This window comes from Procambarus clarkii, chromosome 59 (genome assembly GCF_040958095.1).
Source record: "Procambarus clarkii isolate CNS0578487 chromosome 59, FALCON_Pclarkii_2.0, whole genome shotgun sequence".
Taxonomy (NCBI): Eukaryota; Metazoa; Arthropoda; class Malacostraca; order Decapoda; family Cambaridae; genus Procambarus; species Procambarus clarkii.
In genome coordinates, this window is record NC_091208.1 from 17,617,289 (window position 1) to 17,635,819 (window position 18,531).

General features: G+C 46.9%; 2 protein-coding genes across 2 annotated transcripts; one reads left to right on the forward strand and one right to left on the reverse strand.

The window, feature by feature from the left end:
• Positions 1–276: 276 nt before the first annotated feature.
• LOC123768344 (uncharacterized protein DKFZp434B061-like) lies at positions 277–3,198 on the forward strand. The gene is made up of 2 exons (XM_069307121.1): positions 277–333; positions 2,107–3,198. Exons 1-2 carry the CDS (start codon positions 277–279, stop codon positions 3,196–3,198), a joined length of 1,149 nt encoding a protein of 382 aa, XP_069163222.1.
• A 10,358-nt stretch (positions 3,199–13,556) lies between these two features.
• On the reverse strand, positions 13,557–14,450 carry LOC123768345 (protein SON-like). Its single transcript, XM_045758808.2, has one exon. The coding sequence runs from the start codon at positions 14,448–14,450 to the stop codon at positions 13,557–13,559; it is 894 nt and encodes a 297-aa protein (XP_045614764.2).
• Between the last annotated feature and the right edge of the window lie 4,081 nt (positions 14,451–18,531).

An 18,531-nucleotide genomic window follows, 5' to 3' on the forward strand; every position in this document is an offset into this window, starting at 1 on the left:
TCCTCCTCCTCCAAACCCTCTCCAAAACTCTTGGCTTGCGAGCTCTCAAAATGAACAAGTTTTTAGGAAATATACTGCCAAGCTGAATATATATATATATATATATATATATATATATATATATATATATATATATATATATATATATATATATATATATATATATATATATATATATATTTATATATCCTTGTAAGCCTATAAAACTGTTCATAATGTTTATTTTAAACATAGACTCCCGGATGACTTGGGGTAATTTCAGACGTGGCTGAATAAATGGTTCCTGGACGCCAATCCAGAGAAGTGCAAGGTAATGAGGATGAGTGCCAGGAGGTCAGTGGTGCAGTGGAAGGACACACACACACACACACACACACACACACACACACACACACACACACACACACACACACACACACACACACACACACACACACACACACACACACACACACACACAACACACACACACACACACACACACACACACACACACACACACACACACACACACACACACACAATCTTGGCCTGGGTCTATACCCCACCACGAAAGATACGAATTATTATTTTAAAGGATAACCGCCTCGTTAAAGATCCATTAATTCCTTTTCATAGAAATTTTGACAAATTGTGTGAGAATTCGCGTTAGCAGAAGGGGTCGTTAAGTCGGTAACGAGTGAGAGAGCCACACTTGGCACTCTCGGCGTGCCTCGTGGGGTCATACATCACCTCATTCCTGCTGAGTGAAATGCGAACGTCTTAGATTAGGTATAGATGTCTGGACGCAAGGGTATAGATGTCTGGACGCAAGGGTATAGATGTCTGGACGCAAGTGTATATATGTCTGGACGCAAGGGTATAGATGTTTGGACGCAAGGGTATAGATGTTTGGACGCAAGGGTATAGATGTCTGGACGCAAGGGTATAGATGTCTGGACGCAAGGGTATAGATGTCTGGACGCAAGGGTATATATGTCTGGACGCAAGGGTGTAGATGTTTGGACGCAAGGTTATAGATGTTTGGACGCAAGGGTATAGATGTCTGGACGCAAGGGTATAGATGTTTGGACGCAAGGGTATATATGTCTGGACGCAAGGGTATAGATGTTTGGACGCAAGGGTATATATGTTTGGACGCAAGGGTATAGATGTCTGGACGCAAGGGTATATATGTTTGGACGCAAGGGTATATATGTTTGGACGCAAGGGTATAGATGTCTGGACGCAAGGGTATAGATGTTTGGACGCAGGTGAAGATCATGTGGTGTTTGAAGCAATTAGTGTAGTGAAGGGGAAGGCAGTAGAGTAGTTTGATCTGCTATGAATTGGGTTAGATTTCTTTGCTCCAAACATTCAGGTTGGCGGGTCGGGAGGCGGGTCCAAAGAGCCGAACCTCAACCCAACCCTCCCTCCCCACACACATCCCATCTGACCAGCATCATCTTAGCATCATCAGTCACCTTATCTCCCGCTCCTTCTTCAGCACATCTCTGGTCGCTGGGTCGTCCATCTTGTCAACACTGTGGGAGGGAGGCGCTGTCTCCTGCCATCTGTTGGGGACAGCTTGAACTTCCTGTCATTTTTACTCTCTGTCTCTGTTGACCAGACCACACACTAGAAGTTGAAGGGACGACGACGTTTCGGTCCGTCCTGGACCATTCTCAAGTCGGTTGGTGTCTCTGTCTATCTCTGTCTATCTCTGTGTCTCTTTCTATCTCTATCTCTATATAAGTCTATTTTGGGAGCAGTTTGTCTCTAATATACATATCAATAAACACAATAGCATTGTGATTATTCTTAATTTTCTCACGGATATCTTCCATTTTACCTTCTGCTATCTAGAAGATAAAAAAAAACGCTAAATCACTTAATCTTATTGTGATATCTTTAGGGATATACAGTTTGTCACAAGGTATACAGGTATCGAACTTGGACACACTTGGACATTTTATAAGTGGACCAGTCTACGATTGAGTGGCACTCAATCGTCAAAAGCGGATTGGGTGAGGTGATTGATGTCTAGTTCCAGCTTGTAGTTGTCCACTATCTTCACTATCTCCACTATCACTATGTAGTTGATCTGCTATCTTCTCTCTGGATCAGTGGAGGTGCCTCGAACAGCTCTTTGTTCAAAGTTGCAGTCACCTGAATGATAGTGACTTGCGTCAGTTCCCCAGTGAACATGACCTCAAGCAGTCCCCTCAAGCAGTTCCCTTCAAGCAGTTCCCCTCAAGCAGTTCCCTTCAAGCAGTTCCCCTCAAGCAGTTCCCCTTCAAGCAGTTCCCCTCAAGCAGTTCCCCTCAAGCAGTTCCCTTCAAGCAGTTCCCCTTAAGCAGTTCCCTTCAAGCAGTTCCCCTCAAGCAGTTCCCCTCAAGCAGTTCCCTTCAAGCAGTTCCCCCTCAAGCAGTTCCCCTCAAGCAGTTCCCCTCAAGCAGTTCCCCTTCAAGCAGTTCCCCTCAAGCAGTTCCCCTCAAGCAGTTCCCCTCAAGCAGTCCCCTTCAAGCAGTTCCCCTCAAGCAGTCCCCTTCAAGCAGTTCCCCCTCAAGCAGTTCCCCTCAAGCAGTTCCCTTCAAGCAGTTCCCCCTCAAGCAGTTCCCCTCAAGCAGTTCCCCTCAAGCAGTTCCCCTCAAGCAGTTCCCTTCAAGCAGTTCCCCTCAAGCAGTTCCCTTCAAGCAGTTCCCCTCAAGCAGTTCCCCTCAAGCAGTTCCCTTCAAGCAGTTCCCCTCAAGCAGTTCCCCTCAAGCAGTTCCCCTCAAGCAGTTCCCCTCAAGCAGTTCCCCTCAAGCAGTTTCCCCTCAAGCAGTTCCCTTCAAGCAGTTCCCTTCAAGCAGTTCCCCTCAAGCAGTCCCCTCAAGCAGTTCCCTTCAAGCAGTTCCCCTCAAGCAGTTCCCCTCAAGCAGTTCCCTTCAAGCAGTTCCCCTCAAGCAGTTCCCCTCAAGCAGTTCCCTTCAAGCAGTTCCCTTCAAGCAGTTCCCCTCAAGCAGTTCCCCTCAAGCAGTTCCCTTCAAGCAGTTCCCCTCAAGCAGTTCCTCTCAAGCAGTTCCCATCAAGCAGTTCCCCTCAAGCAGTTCCTATCAAGTAGTTCCCCTCAAGCAGTTCCCTTCAAGCAGTTCCCCTCAAGCAGTTTCCCTCAAGCAGTTCCCCTCAAGCAATTCCCTTCAAGCAGTTCCAGTGTGGTCAATCACCAGTGTGTGATTATTGTGGTCTCCTTCACTATCCTAGCAGTAAAATAGGTACCTGGGAGTTAGTCAGCTGTCACGGGCTGCTTCCTGGGGGTGGAGGCCTGGTCGAGGACCGGGCCGCTGGGACACTAAAAAGCCCCGAAATCATCTCAAGATAACCTCAAGATAATCCTGGTGATTCGGGTTGGTCTTGTGGTGTTGAAAGTGATGTTGCTAAATATATCCTTCTTGCCAATGAATTTTAAGCATTTACTCATTTAAGAAATGAGTAATGAGTAAGCATTTACTCACAGTGAGGTGAGTAAATGTCCAATAGATCATACATTTCGGAGTACAGTCTCCAGAATTGTATTTGTATTCATACACTATATTAATACATCTCAGTTTGTTAGAGGCTACCTTGCCTTCAGGCTACCTTGAGGTGCTTCCGGGGCTTAGTGTCCCCGCGGCCCGGTCGTCGACCAGGCCTCCTGGTTGCTGGACTGGCAGGCAGAGAGGCAGGCAGGCAGAGAGGTTACTTCTCATAATAAAGGAAGCTGTACAAAGATCGTTATAATAAATGATATATTTATTATTAACATCTTTATTGACAAAAATTAATTACAATTTTGCCTAATCTGAGGATTTCGATTATGTCTTATTAAAGTGAGGATAATGCTGGTATTCACTCCCACGCAGGACAAAGGGTTATACACAAGACAATAGGTCTATATATAATTATAGGATAAATTATTATTATAGGAATATCCTATTATTATAGGAGGAATTCTTACGTTTCACTGCAAGGCTTAAATTCGTATCAACAATATCCCTTATCTCCTTGATATCAATGGGAAGAGAATAATCCAGCAACACTCGATAACGTAGGATTAATGGTACGATAATAGATCAGGAACTTCAGAACTTCGTTTTGAACTTCGACTTCAGAACTTGGACTGACGAGAGCGTCGCTCACTTTCCTAATACCTCACCAACTTGCTATCTTCAATACACACAGAGATCACACTAACGTGATGCATCAAATGAACAAATGCACAAGGGCCGTGACGAGGATTCGAACCTACGTCCGAGAGCATCCCAGACGCTGCCTTAATCGACTCAGTCACCATCTTCGTCTCCCAGCGACCGTGAGGTGGAGAGGGGCCTTAGGGTGGACAGAGGAAAAAGGGGAAAGAACTGGGTGGATGAAAAGGGTGGAGGGGAACACGGAGCTAAAGACCTTGAAGGATGAACAGGGTGAACAGGATGAACAGGATGCAATATATTGGGAACAGTTTTTGCATTTCGGAAAATAGGATTCAGTTCTCTCTCTCCCCTTTCAGTATCTTTTTTTTTCAAGTTGTGGACAAGAGTTATCAGGTGTGTCGCGGATATGGAAATTGTTTCAGGTGTGTAACTGTGGCAACTCCGGCACGGAGAGTCACAGTTATTACTTTCTGGGTCTGTATTTTCACCTACCAGTTCTTAGTGAAGAGTTTCAGCTCCTGGGCCCCGCCTCTCTAGCCGTCGGACCCTTAAATACACTGACTCCAGATCTTTTTCGTTCGGTGCTTCCTCTGCGATTGTAGCTTTCATACATGGCCTCGTTATACATGGCCCTCCCGTTATACATGGCCTCTCGTTATACATGGTCTCGTTATACATGGATTCGTCTCGTTATACACATATACAATTCATGTGGGACTCGTCTTCAGTATGTAACCTACAGCACGGAACATTTACGTGAAAAAGTAGACAAAACTATGAAAGGTCCGAAGAAATACGACAAGACTCGTCCCTGAGCTGAAGGGCTTGAGCTACGAGAACAGACTGTCGGATCCTCTCCACTAAAGTGGAAGAGACGAGGAATAAACAGATACATAATAGAGATCTGTAAGATTATAAGGGGACCTGTAAGATTCTAAGATAAATTGCAAGATTCTAAGGGACATTATAAGATTCTAAGGGGACCTGTAAGATTCTAAAGGGACCTTGTAGGATTCTAAGGGGACCTGTAAGATTCTAAGAGAACCTGTAAGATTCTAAGGGACCTGTTAAATTCTAAGGGTGACCTGTAAGATTCTAAAGGGACCTGTAAGATTCTAAGAGGACCTGTAAGATTCTAAGGGGATCTGTTAGATTCTACGAGAACCTGTAAGATTCTAAGGGACCTGTTAAATTCTAAGGGGGACCTGTAAGATTCTAAGGGGACCTGTAAGATTCTAAGAGAACCTGTAAGATTCTAAGGGGACCTGTAAGATTCTAAGGGGACCTGTAAGATTCTAAAGGGACCTGTAAGATTCTAAGAGAACCTGTAAGATTCTAAGGAGACCTGTAAGATTCTAAGGAGACCTGTTAGATTCTAAGAGAACCTGTAAGATTCTAAGGGGGACCTGTAAGATTCTAAAGGGACAAGTAAAATTCTAAGGGGACCTGTAAGAGTTGAAGGTGACCTGTAAGATTCTAAAGGGACCTGTAAGATTCTAAGGGACCTGTTAGATTCTAAGGGGGACCTGTAAGATTCTAAAGGGACAAGTAAAATTCTAAGGGGACCTGTAAGAGTTGAAGGTGACCTGTAAGATTCTAAAGGGACCTGTAAGATTCTAAGGGGACCTGTAAGATTCTAAGGAGACCTGTAAGATTCTAAGAGAACCTGTAAGATTCTAAGGGTACCTGTAAGATTCTAAGGGGGACCTGTAAGATTCTACGGGGAACTGTAAGATTCTACGGGGAACTGTAAGATTCTACGGGGAACTGTAAGATTCTACGGGGAACTGTAAGATTCTACGGGGAACTGTAAGATTCTACGGGGACCTGTAAGATTCTAAAGGGACAAGTAAAATTCTAAGGGGACCTGTAAGAGTTGAAGGGGACCTGTAAGATTCTAAAGGGACCTGTAAGATTCTAAGGGACCTGTAAGATTCTAAGGGGGACCTGTAAGATTCTACGGGGAACTGTAAGATTCTACGGGGAACTGTAAGATTCTACGGGGAACTGTAAGATTCTACGGGGAACTGTAAGATTCTACGGAGACCTGTAAGATTCTAAAGGGACAAGTAAAATTCTAAGGGGACCTGTAAGAGTTGAAGGGGACCTGTAAGATTCTAAAGGGACCTGTAAGATTCTAAGGGACCTGTAAAATTCTAAGGAGACCTGTAAGATTCTAAGAGAACCTGTAAGATTCTAAGGGTACCTGTAAGATTCTTAGGGGGACCTGTAAGATTCTACGGGGAACTGTAAAATTCTACGGGGAACTGTAAGATTCTACGGGGAACTGTAAGATTCTACGGGGACCTGTAAGATTCTAAAGGGACAAGTAAAATTCTAAGGGGACCTGTAAGAGTTGAAGGGGACCTGTAAGATTCTAAAGGGACCTGTAAGATTCTAAGGGACCTGTAAGATTCTAAGGAGACCTGTAAGATTCTAAGAGAACCTGTAAGATTCTAAGGGGACTTGACAAAGTGAGCAAGGCTGCACTATTCACAGCTAGGAACAGCAGAACTAAGGACCAAAACTGGACACTATTGGAACACAAATATGTCTCACAGTAATACCATAACAAGTTTTAAGTGTTACAACTGGAACACGAAACAATGGGTATAAATTGGATAAGTTTAGATTTAGGAAAGACTTGGGTAAATACTGGTTCAGTAACAGGGTTGTTGATTTGTGGAACCAATTACCGCGTAACGTGGTGGAGGTGGTCGAGTCCCTCGATTGTTTCAAGCGCGGGTTGGACATGTATATGAGTGGGATTGGGTGGTTTTAGATAGGAGCTGCCTCGTATGGGCCAATAGGCCTTCTGCAGTTACCTTTGTTCTTATGTTCTTTCTTATAATATACAAGTAGTCAAGTGGAATGTGTCAGACAAGGAAGTTAAGGTAAACTCAGGTAAGGTAAACTAAGGTAAACTCAGGTAAGGTAAACTAAGGTAAACTCATTTTAACATGTCACTCCGGTAAGGCAAAAATGGGAATTGTCATTACATCTTATCTTGAGGTTATCTTGAGATGATTTCGGGGCTTTAGTGTCCCCGCGGCCCGGTCCTCGACCAGGCCTCCACCCCCAGGAAGCAGCCCCGTGACAGCTGACTAACACCCAGGTACCTATTTTACTGCTAGGTAACAGGGGCATAGGGTGAAAGAAACTCTGCCCATTGTTTCTCGTCGGCACCCGGGATCGTACCCGGGACCACAGGATCACAAGTCCAGCGTGCTGTCCGCTCGGCCGACCGGCGCCTCTTAGAGAAATTAGAAATTGTCTGCATTAGAAATTGTCCTCCACACTTGCGGGGAAATAAACATTCCACTTTCCTTATTAAGGTCACTGAATAGCTCGGTTGATAGAGCTTCAGTCTCACATACGCGTGGGATCCGCGGTTCGAATCTCCTATAGACCTCAGGTGAACGGTAAGTATATATATATTACATTATATTATGCTTGTGAGGCGGGGGCCAGGAGTCGATGCTTGACCGCCTCCTCGCACATCTAGCTAAACCCATCTAGGACATGCAGGCGATGAGTCACAATAACGTGGCTAAAGTAAGTTGACCAGACCACATACTAGAAGGTGAAGGGACGACGACGTTTCGGTCCGTCTTGGACCATTCTCAAGTAGATTTCGGTCCAAGACGGAGCGAAACGTCGTCGTCCCTTCACCTTCTAGTGTGTGGTCTGGTCATCATAGATAAATAGATAGATAGATAGATAGATAGATAGATAGATAGATAGATAGATAGATAGATAGATAGATAGATAGATAGATAGATAATAAAATCGATAACTCTTGCTTTTTCCTGTTTCTTCAGCTCCAAATGTGTCAATAAAATATGATAAAACACACAAGTTCTTTCCAGTCAAATTTTGGCAAACACAATAACCTCAAATTTGTCCACATGACAAAGGCCGGGGAACATTTACCAAGAGTCGAGCGGCTACGAAATTGTCCCAAAAATGTATTCTATTTCCTGGCATTCTTGCGTAGCAATTACGGGAGTCTGTCTGTGTGGCGCCTCGGGGTCGACGGCTGCGTGACGCCCATGTACGCTTGTCAAGTTAATTATAGAGGATCCGGGACAAGTATATATTATACGCAGACCTGTCGTCCAGGTGAGACTCGGTCGGGGTCACGCGCTGGGATACAGGGACCTGGGGGGTCAGCTGGGGTCAGACGCTGGGATACAGGGACCTGGGGGGTCAGCTGGTGTCAGACGCTGGGATACAGGGACCTGGGGGGTCAGCTGGGGTCAGACGCTGGGATACAGGGACCTATGGGGGGTCAGCTGGGGTCAGACGCTGGGATACTGGGACCTGTGGGGTCAGACGCTGGGATACAGGGACCTGTGGGGTCAGCTGGGGTCAGACGCTGGGATACAGGGACCTGTGGGGTCAGCTGGGGGTCAGACGCTGGGATACAGGGACCTATGGGGGGTCAGCTGGGGTCAGACGCTGGGATACTGGGACCTGTGGGGTCAGCTGGGGTCAGACGCTGGGATACAGGGACCTGTGGGGTCAGACGCTGGGATACTGGGGCCTGTGGAGTCAGCTAGGGGTCACACACCACCACATCTATATCTGGTCTTCACACAGAATGAGATGGATATTGAAAACATTGAGGATGTAATGCCGTTAACAGCCAGTGACCACTGTCTTTTAATCTTTGAATGACTGAATTAGTAACAATGAAGCCCAGAGAAGGATGTAACAAGGGGGGAAGAGTGTAAGGCTAGCATTCAGGAGAGGGAGAAATACCTGAGGGTCAGAGAATTCCTAGAGGGAGCAGAATGGGGGGAAGAGAACCCTGTCAAAACTCTAAACTGGACATGATTTGGACCGTCAGAAACTCAAAGAAGCTGAAGAAATGTTCATTCTATCACTAATGTTTATGGGAAGCAAGATGAGCCCGTGGTTCAACAGACAATGTCTGGAAGCAATGAGAAGAGAAAAAGCCGTACGAACAGACAAGATATTGCCATGGATACTAAAAGAAGCAGCTGAAGCATTATGCAACCCACTTGTCATAATATTTATTTCCTCTCTAGCAACGGGAGAATTTCCTGACCGCTGGAAAATGGCCCTATTGATAAATAGTGCCTATGACCTATAAATAGTGCCTATGACCTATAAATAGTGCCTATGACCTATAAATAGTGCCTATGACCTATAAATAGTGCCTATGACCTATAAATAGTGCCTATGACCTATAAATAGTGCCTATGACCTATAAATAGTGCCTATGACCTATAAATAGTGCCTAGTGCCTACAAACCCCTATGATAAACAACCATCCCTTGTAAGTTGTTAAAGAGACTGATCCGAAGCAGGCTTCTTGAGATCTTGAGGTTATCTTGAGATGATTTCGGGGTTTTAGTGTCCCCGCGGCCCGGTCCTAGACCAGGCCTCCAACCCCAGGAAGCAGCCCGTGACAGCTGATTAACTCCTAGGTACCTATTTACTGCTAGGTAACAGGGGCATTCAGGGTGAAAGAAACTTTTGCCCATTTGTTTCTGCCTCGTGCGGGAATCGAATCCGCGCCACAGAATTACGAGTCCTGCGCGCTATCCACCAGGCTACGAGGCCTCCCAAGACTAGTAGAACATTAACAACAGATCAATTTTGTCTCAAAACACCAACACTCTTTTAGTAAAAGAAAATCCTGCTTGACACACTTACCGGAGTTCCACAACAAGAGGATAGAAATAAGATAGAGAGATTGTCTGCATATTCCATGATTGCCAGAAAGCATTCGATATGGTCCCGCACGAAAAACTCCTTCTGAAGCTAATGCAACAGGCTGATGTATCTGGCAGAATCCTAAGATGAGTCAGAGAGTATCTCCCAGGAGGAAACCAAAGCGTTATACAGTGAGAACGGAGAGAAGTTAAGAATGGAGTACCACAAGGGTCGGTTCTAGGACCCATTCTGTTTCTAATATATATCAACTACTTGACACAGGAAATTGGATCATATCAATGCTTGCAGATGACGCAAAACTAAAGATAACATACACGACAGTTATGTTATCTGTTATGTTGTAATTGTATGATAACATACAATTACTTTGCATTGCTAATGGATTTGGACACACTGAAGAAATGGTCCGAAATATGGCTACTAGAATTTAACAGTACCAAGGTACACTGCACCACCAGTACCATGGTACAGTGTACTAAATGTACCATGGGACAAGACAGAAAAGACACAGATGACCCACATAAATGCCCCCCCCCCCCCCAAAAAAAAAAAAGTCATCATATGAACAAACAATAAATCAAACAGTCCTCGAGAGGCGGGACCCAGAAGCCAGAGCTCGACCCTGTAAGCACTTAACAGATAAGCACTTGCTTGTACGAGACACAGAAGGGGTCGTAATGACAAGGTGTGTGGGAGAGAGAGAGAGAGGAAGGGTCGTTCGAACAACGGTAACAAGGTGTGTGAGAGAGAGAGGAAGGGTCGTTCGAACAACGGTAACAAGGTGTGTGAGAGAGAGAGGAAGGGTCGTTCGAACAACGGTAACAAGGTGTGGGAGAGAGAGAGGAAGGGTCGTTCGAACAACGGTAACAAGGTGTGTGAGAGAGAGAGGAAGGGTCGTTCGAACAACGGTAACAAGGTGTGTGAGAGAGAGAGAGGAAGGGTCGTTCGAACAACGGTAACAAGGTGTGGGAGAGAGAGAGGAAGGGTCGTTCGAACAACGGTAACAAGGTGTGGGAGAGAGAGAGGAAGGGTCGTTCGAACAACGGTAACAAGGTGTGGGAGAGAGAGAGGAAGGGTCGTTCGAACAACGGTAATTACCACCCATGGGAGAGGGAAGGTTGCTGTAAACGAGGCTAATTATAGCAGAGCTAGGGAAGAGAGGAGATGGCACAGGGAGTAATTAGTGGACCTGGGGGGGAGGGGGGGGAATGGTCACAACGAACCTGGGTAATTAGACCTAAGAAAGAGGAAAGAAAACTTGATGAAAACTGGTGCAGAGAGGGGGATAAAAAATGGAACTTTTTTCCCCTTTTGAGGGGAAGGAAAAAATTTTCATAACTGGCAGTAGGGGAACACTTTTCGCCTCACGTGGTGAGAGACGTGTTCGAGTACCCCTACTTTGTAAGTCCCGCCTGTGTAGACACTTTGTGAGGGGGGGGAGGGGGGGGGTAGTGCCCCCCCCCCCTTCCTTATACATACCCCCCACTCACCCCCCTCTCCACCGCCCCCCTACTCTCTCTCTCTCTCTCTGTAGATGAACGATGAACGCATAAAACAGCCATAAACCAACATTGCTTTAATAATTTATTACCGAGTTTGAATATATTCACAGAAAAGTGAGACACATTTGTTCTGCCGTTATAAATGTGAGGGTGTTATATATGTTCACTTGTTACATTTGTTCTCCTTGTGTTACGGTTCAACGAAACTGTGATGGATGAGTCGCAGTGCCTCAGGTTCCCTAGGGATTATTATTGTTAAATCTTTCTTTGTTTATGTTGACCTGGATAATAAAATATTTTTTTGGGCAGGTGTTTTATTAAACGTCATATATTAATATTTCGGTATTTTTTTTGTTTGATGGAATGCGACTCCATAATTTGTCCACGTTAATTTTGGTTCCTTTATAGTGAATCAACTTAAAATTTTAATATATATATATATATATATATATATATATATATATATATATATATATATATATATATGTCGTACCTAGTAGCCAGAACGTACTTCTCAGCCTACTATGCAAGGCCCGATTTGCCTAATAAGCCAAGTTTTCACGAATTAATGTTTTTTCGACTACCTAACCTACCTAACCTAACCTAACCTAACTTTTTCGGCTACCTAACCTAACCTAACCTATAAAGATAGGTTAGGTTAGGTTAGGTAGGGTTGGTTAAGTTCGGTCATATAACTACGTTAATTTTAACTCCAATAAAAAAAATTGACCTCATACATAATAAAATGGGTAGCTTTATCATTTCATAAGAACAAAAATTGAGAAAATATATTAATTCAGGAAAACTTGGCTTATTAGGCAAATCGGGCCTTGCATAGTAGGCTGAGAAGTGCGTTCTGGCTATTAGGTACGACACATGTCTATATATATATATATATATATATATATATATATATATATATATATATATATATATATATATATATATATATATATATATATATATATATATATATATATATATATATATATATATAATGTATATGTATATACGTTAGGCTTGTATCGAGGTCTCGTCTCCCCCCCCCCAACGTGGAACTACTGACCCTTCCCAGGATTCAACCTACCTATTTACTCCTAGGTGAACAAAGGCATTAGGTGCAAAGAAAAGTGCCTAATTATTTTGTTCCTTCCCGGAAAGGGAATGGGGAAAAAAATGAAGATAAATCGACCAGCCATTACGACTATCAGGATAAGGATTTGGGATGGGACGATGGTAAGGAATGGTGCCCAACCACTTGGACGGTCGGGGATTGAACACCGACCTGCATGAAGCGAGACCGTCGCTCTACCGTCCAGCCCAAGGGGGAGGACGGTAGAGCGTCCACTCTATCGAATTGAACCTTCGAATCACTTGTGTTGTCCCGTCTTGAGTACTGCTCAGTACCCACTTCCCCCTTCAGAGCAGGAGAGATTGCTGAAATAGAGGGAATACAGAGAACAAGTCTCCGGCAGTCTCCGTGGTGTAGTGGTAAGACACTCGCCTGGCGTTCCGCGAGCGCTATGTCATGGGTTCGTATCCTGGCCGGGGAGGATTTACTGGGGCGCAATTCCTTAACTGTAGCCTCTGTTTAACGCAACAGTAAAATGTGTACTTGGATGAAAAAACCATTCTTCGCGGCAGGGGATCGTATTCCAGGGACCATAGGATTAAGGACTTGCCCGAAACGCTACGCGTACTAGTGGCTGTACAAGAATGTAACAACTCTTCTATATATCTCAAAAAAAAACACATACGGCGCGCATAGACGCGATAAAGCACCTAAACTATTGGGACCGTCTCAAAGCTCTTCAAATGTACTCGCTAGAAAGGAGACGAGAGAGATACCAAATTTGAGTTCAGCCATTGAACTCAAAGGATCCCGGGTTCGATTCCCGGATAGGATGGGACGGGAATCGAACCCATCCCAGATGGAAATCGAATCCGGGATCCCTAATTATGAGTCGAGAACGAAGGGTTCGACCCCTACTGAACAAGCGTGTGTGTGTGTGTGTGTGTGTGTGTGTGTGTGTGTGTGTTTGTGTGTGTGTGTGTGTGTGTGTGTGTGTGTAGTCCACGAATTTCTGTATCTCTTGCCATCAGTTGCAAGCAATATCACCGAAGCAACAATGAGAGCTTGCAAGAGAGAGAACTGGACAATTGCTGCCGAGTTACCGGATCATCCAGACTGTGATGGCTACATACGGGCCCTCGGGCTACGAAGAAAAACAACTTTACGAATCAAGCAATCAGCAAGCATGCCTGAAGGCCACCTGCCGTACTCCAGGAGGTAAAGAATTCTGAAAATTGTGAAGCAGTAATCAAGAGGAGTGCTTGCCGCATGCTTGTGGCCCTCCAGAGTGCTTGCCACATGCTTGTGGCCCTCCAGAGTGCTTGCAACATGCTTGTGATCCACCAGAGTGCTTGCTACATGCTTGTGATCCACCAGAGTGCTTGCTACATGCTTGTGATCCACCAGAGTGCTTGCTACATGCTTGTGATCCACCAGAGTGCTTGCTACATGCTTGTGGCCCTCCAGAGTGCTTGCAACATGCTTGTGGCCCTCCAGAGTGCTTGCTACATGCTTGTGGCCCTCCAGAGTGCTTGCAACATGCTTGTGATCCACCAGAGTGCTTGCTACATGATTGTGGTCCTCCAGAGTGCTTGCTACATGCTTGTGGTCCTCCAGAGTGCTTGCAACACGCTTGAGGTCCACCAGAGTGCTTGCAACATGGTTGTGGTCCTCCAGAGTGCTTGCTACATGCTTGTGGCCCTTCAGAGTGTTTGCAACATGCTTGTGGTCCTCCAGAGTGCTTGCTACATGCTTGTGGCCCTTCAGAGTGTTTGCAACATGCTTGTGGCCCTCCAGAGTGCTTGCCACATGCTTGTGATCCACCAGAGTGCTTGCAACATGCTTGTGATCCACCAGAGTGCTTGCCACATGCTTGTGGCCCTCCAGAGTGCTTGCAACATGCTTGTGGTCCACCAGAGTGCTTGCTACATGCTTGTGGCCCTCCAGAGTGCTTGCAACATGCTTGTGGCCCTCCAGAGTGCTTGCAACATGCTTGTGATCCACCAGAGTGCTTGACATTTACTTCGAATCTCACTTGTATTCGAACCCACAACGCTATAAATGCTTCACCCACGTACTACAAATACAAATAATCGCCAACAGAACCTAAACACCTAACCTAACCTAACCTAACCTAACCTAACCTAACCTAACCTAACCTAACCTAACCTAACCCAACTAAATGCCTAAATATGCACAATATGCTAATATAAAATAATATTAATTTATATTTGAGAAAAATCCTGTTTTGAATGAACAGCATGTTGTAAATGATGAATGAGTCTTTGGGGTCGACCGCTGGATGGAATGGACTTGGTCCGAGAACGGGTTGCTCTGAGTGCTTCACCCTAGAACTGTTTCTCTGAGTGCTTCACCCTAGAACTGTTTCAATGGTTTGATATTCGAGGCTCCAGTGATCCAAGTGCTTGAAATATAATAATAACAATTTAAATTAGAGAAAATATTGAATTTGATTAGTGCTAAAAATTTCTGCATATCTTTTTTAGCGAACGATCAAAGGTAGGATGAGCCTGGCTGGCTGGCTGGCTGGCTGGCTGGCTGGCTGGCTGGCTGAGTGGCTGGCTGGCTGGCTGGCTGAGTGGCTGGCTGGCTGGCTGGCTGGCTGGCTGGCTGAGTGGCTGGCTGGCTGGCTGGCTGAGTGGCTGGCTGGCTGGCTGGCTGAGTGGCTGGCTGGCTGGCTGGCTGCCTGCCTGGCTGGCTGGCTGGCTGGCTGGCTGCCTGGCTGGCTGGCTGCATGCCTGGCTGGCTGGTTGTATGCCTGGCTGGCTGGCTGGCTGGCTGGCTGGCTGGCTGGCTGGCTGGCTGGCTGGCTGGCTGGCTGGCTGGCTGGCTGGCTGGCTGGCTGGCTAGCTGGCTGGCTGGCTAGCTGGCTGGCTGGCTGCATGCCTGGCTGGCTGGCTGCATGCCTGGCTGGCTGGCTGCCTGGCTGACTGGCTGGCTGCCTGGCTGGCTGGCTGCATGCCTGGCTGGCTGCATGCCTGGCTGGCTGCATCCCTGGCTGGCTGCATCCCTGGCTGGCTGGCTGGCTGGCTGGCTGGCTGGCTGGCTGGCTGGCTGGCTGGCTGGCTGCCTGGCTGGCTGGCTGGCTGGCTGACTGGCTGGCTGGCTGGCTGGCTGGCTGGCTGGCTGGCTGACTGGCTGGCTGCATGCCTGGCTGGCTGGCTGCCTGGCTGGCTGGCTGCCTGGCTGGCTGGCTGCATGCCTGGCTGGCTGGTTGTATGCCTGGCTGGCTGGCTGCATGCCTGGCTGGCTGGCTGGCTGGCTGGCTGAGTGGCTGGCTGGCTGGCTGGCTGAGTGGCTGGCTGGCTGGCTGGCTGGCTGCCTGGCTGGCTGGCTGGCTGGCTGGCTGGCTGGCTGCATGCCTGGCTGGCTGGCTGGCTGGCTGGCTTCCTGGCTGGCTGGCTGGCTGGCTGGCTTCCTGGCTGGCTGGCTGGCTGCATGCCTGGCTGGCTGGCTGGCTGCCTGGCTGGCTGGCTGCCTGGCTGGCTGGCTGCCTGGCTGGCTGGCTGGCTGGCTGCCTGACTGGCTGGCTGGCAGGCTGGCTGCCTGGCTGGCTGGCTGCATGCCTGGCTGGCTGGTTGTATGCCTGGCTGGCTGGCTGGCTGGCTGGCTGGCTGGCTGGCTGGCTAGCTGGCTGACTGGCTGGCTGAGTGGCTCGCTGGCTGGCTGGCTGCATGTCTGGCTGGCTGCATGCCTGGCTGGCTGGCTGCATGCCTGGCTGGCTGGCTGGCTGGCTGGCTGGCTGGCTGGCTGGCTGCCTGGCTGGCTGGCTATCTCTCTACTCAAGTCTACCCTCTAGACTGTATATTTTCTCGTATCATTTCTCCTAACCCCATCTTCTTACACTTACTGCTGTTAAATTCCAGCATCCATTTATTTAACCGTAACGTGTGAATGTATAATTGTATATAAATGTGTATTTGTGTGTGTGGTGGCCGGGGGGGGGGGTTATCACTTGATCTACACTATACACATTTTGAGTTTAAAAAGATTAATTTAATCCGATTATTCAGAATTGTATGACGAGGTTACAATGAACAATTAATCGAACATATGTGTATAATGAACCAACTCAACTATACATGATGTATTTTATACGTATACAAGTGTATTTAGCATTTATTGAATGATATTCATCAGGATACAGCAGAAGTCTCTCATTATTGTTATTATTATATACCTATATAATATGTATACACAGTGTGTATACCTATATACACACTGTGTATATAGGTATACACAGTGTGTATGAGGCTGATACAGCAGCCTCTGACTGTCCTCCAGCCGCACCAATATGCTGCTCAGATACTTCCAGTGACCCTTTGATTCACGTGACTGTTGTGTCACGCTTCGTAATGTCCTGTAAAATATACACATTCAGTATTCTCCTGGTGTATTTGGTCACTTAAGACAGAAATTGAAGAACATCTACTGTCCCAAAGAGACGGGTCTTATAGTACGTCTATTGTCCCAAAGAGACGGGTCTTATAGTACGTCTATTGTCCCAAAGAGACGGGTCTTATAGTACATATACTGTCCCAAAGAGACGGGTCCTATAGTACATATACTGTCCCAAAGAGACGGGTCCTATAGGATATAGGATATATAGTCCTATGTCTTAGTGCTTCCTCCTGATAATTGGTTACTTAATCCGGACTCTTCCATAGTGGCATCTCTATAAGAGGGGAAGAAGGAAGGAAACTATGAGGAGAAAGCGCCAAGAAATTGCGACTATATAGCCCTTGGAAGGGGTCAGGATAAGGATTTGGGATGGGACGGGGGAAAGGAATGGTGCCCCAACCACTTGTGGACGGTCGGGGATTGAACGCCGACCTGCATGAAGCGAAGCCGTCGCTCTACCGTCTAGCCCGAGTGGCTCGGCGTCTTTAAGGGGGTACGGATTGAATTGAAATTGAAATTGAAATAAGTTTATTGAGGTAAAATACACACAAAGGGATGAGGTAGCTCAAGCTATTCTCACCCCGTTCAGTGGGGTACGGATGTATCTTGAGATGATTTTCGGGGCTTAGCGTCCCCGCGGCCCGGTCATCGACCAGGTCTCATTTTTGTTACCCATCCCCAGGTAGCAGCCCGTAGCAGCTGTCTAACTCCCAGGTACCTATTTACTGCTAGGTGAACAGATACATCAGAGTGAAAGAAACTTTTTGCCCATTTGTCTCCGCCTCCACCGGGGATCGACCCCGGAACCTCAGGACTACGAATCCGAAGCGCTGTCCACTCAGCTGTCAGGCCGAGCGGACAGCACGCTGGACTTATGATCCTGTGGTCCCGGGTTCGATCCCGCTTGCCAGCGAGAAACAATGGGCAGAGTTTCTTTCACCCTGAATGCCCCTGTGTTACCTAGCAGTAAAATAGGTACCTGGGAGTTAGTCAGCTGTCACGGGCTGCTTCCTGGGGGTGGAGGCCTGGTCGAGGACCGGGCCGCGGGGACACTAAGCCCCGAAACCATCTCAATATAGGATCTGGTTGATACCTGGTTGATGGGGTTCTGGGAGTTGTTCTAAACTCCCCAAGCCCGGCCCGAGGCCAGGCTCGACTTGTGAGAGTTTGGTCCACCAGGCTGTTGCTATCTCTGTGTGCCCGGACGACATTTTCTCTCGATGATGATGATGATGAAGATTAAGCCACCCAAAAGGTGGCACGGGCATGAATAGCCCGTAAGTGGTGGCCCTTTTGAGCCATCACCAGTATCAATAGAGGATACTGGAGATACATTTTCTCTCCTTGGCTGCTGGAATATAATGGACGATGGTGGAAGTCAGACGGGCGACGCTCAAGTTCAATTATGGGTTTTTATGTTCATCTCTCATGGCTTCTGTGGTAATCGCAGAATAAATTAACTTGCCTTTAGGGTTTTATGCGTTTTATTTTATTTTTTTTTTTGGGGGGGGGGTTCTGATTATGAGGACATTCACACACTCACGCACGAAAGCACGCACGCACGCACGCACGCACGCACGCACGCACGCACGAAAGCACGCACGCACGCACGCACGCACGCACGCACGCACGCACGCACACACACACACACACACACACACACACACACACACACACA

What these genes read in the sequence shown, in the direction of transcription:
- LOC123768344 (XM_069307121.1), top strand. Translation starts at nt 277, where the DNA reads ATGGTTCCTGGACGCCAATCCAGAGAAGTGCAAGGTAATGAGGATGAG. An exon ending in ATGAGGATGAGTGCCAGGAG is followed by an intron (nt 334 to 2,106) that starts GTCAGTGGTGCA and finishes TCTCTGGATCAG; the next exon opens with TGGAGGTGCCTCGAACAGCT.
- LOC123768345 (XM_045758808.2), bottom strand. Translation starts at nt 14,450, where the DNA reads ATGTCAAGCACTCTGGTGGATCACAAGCATGTTGCAAGCACTCTGGAG.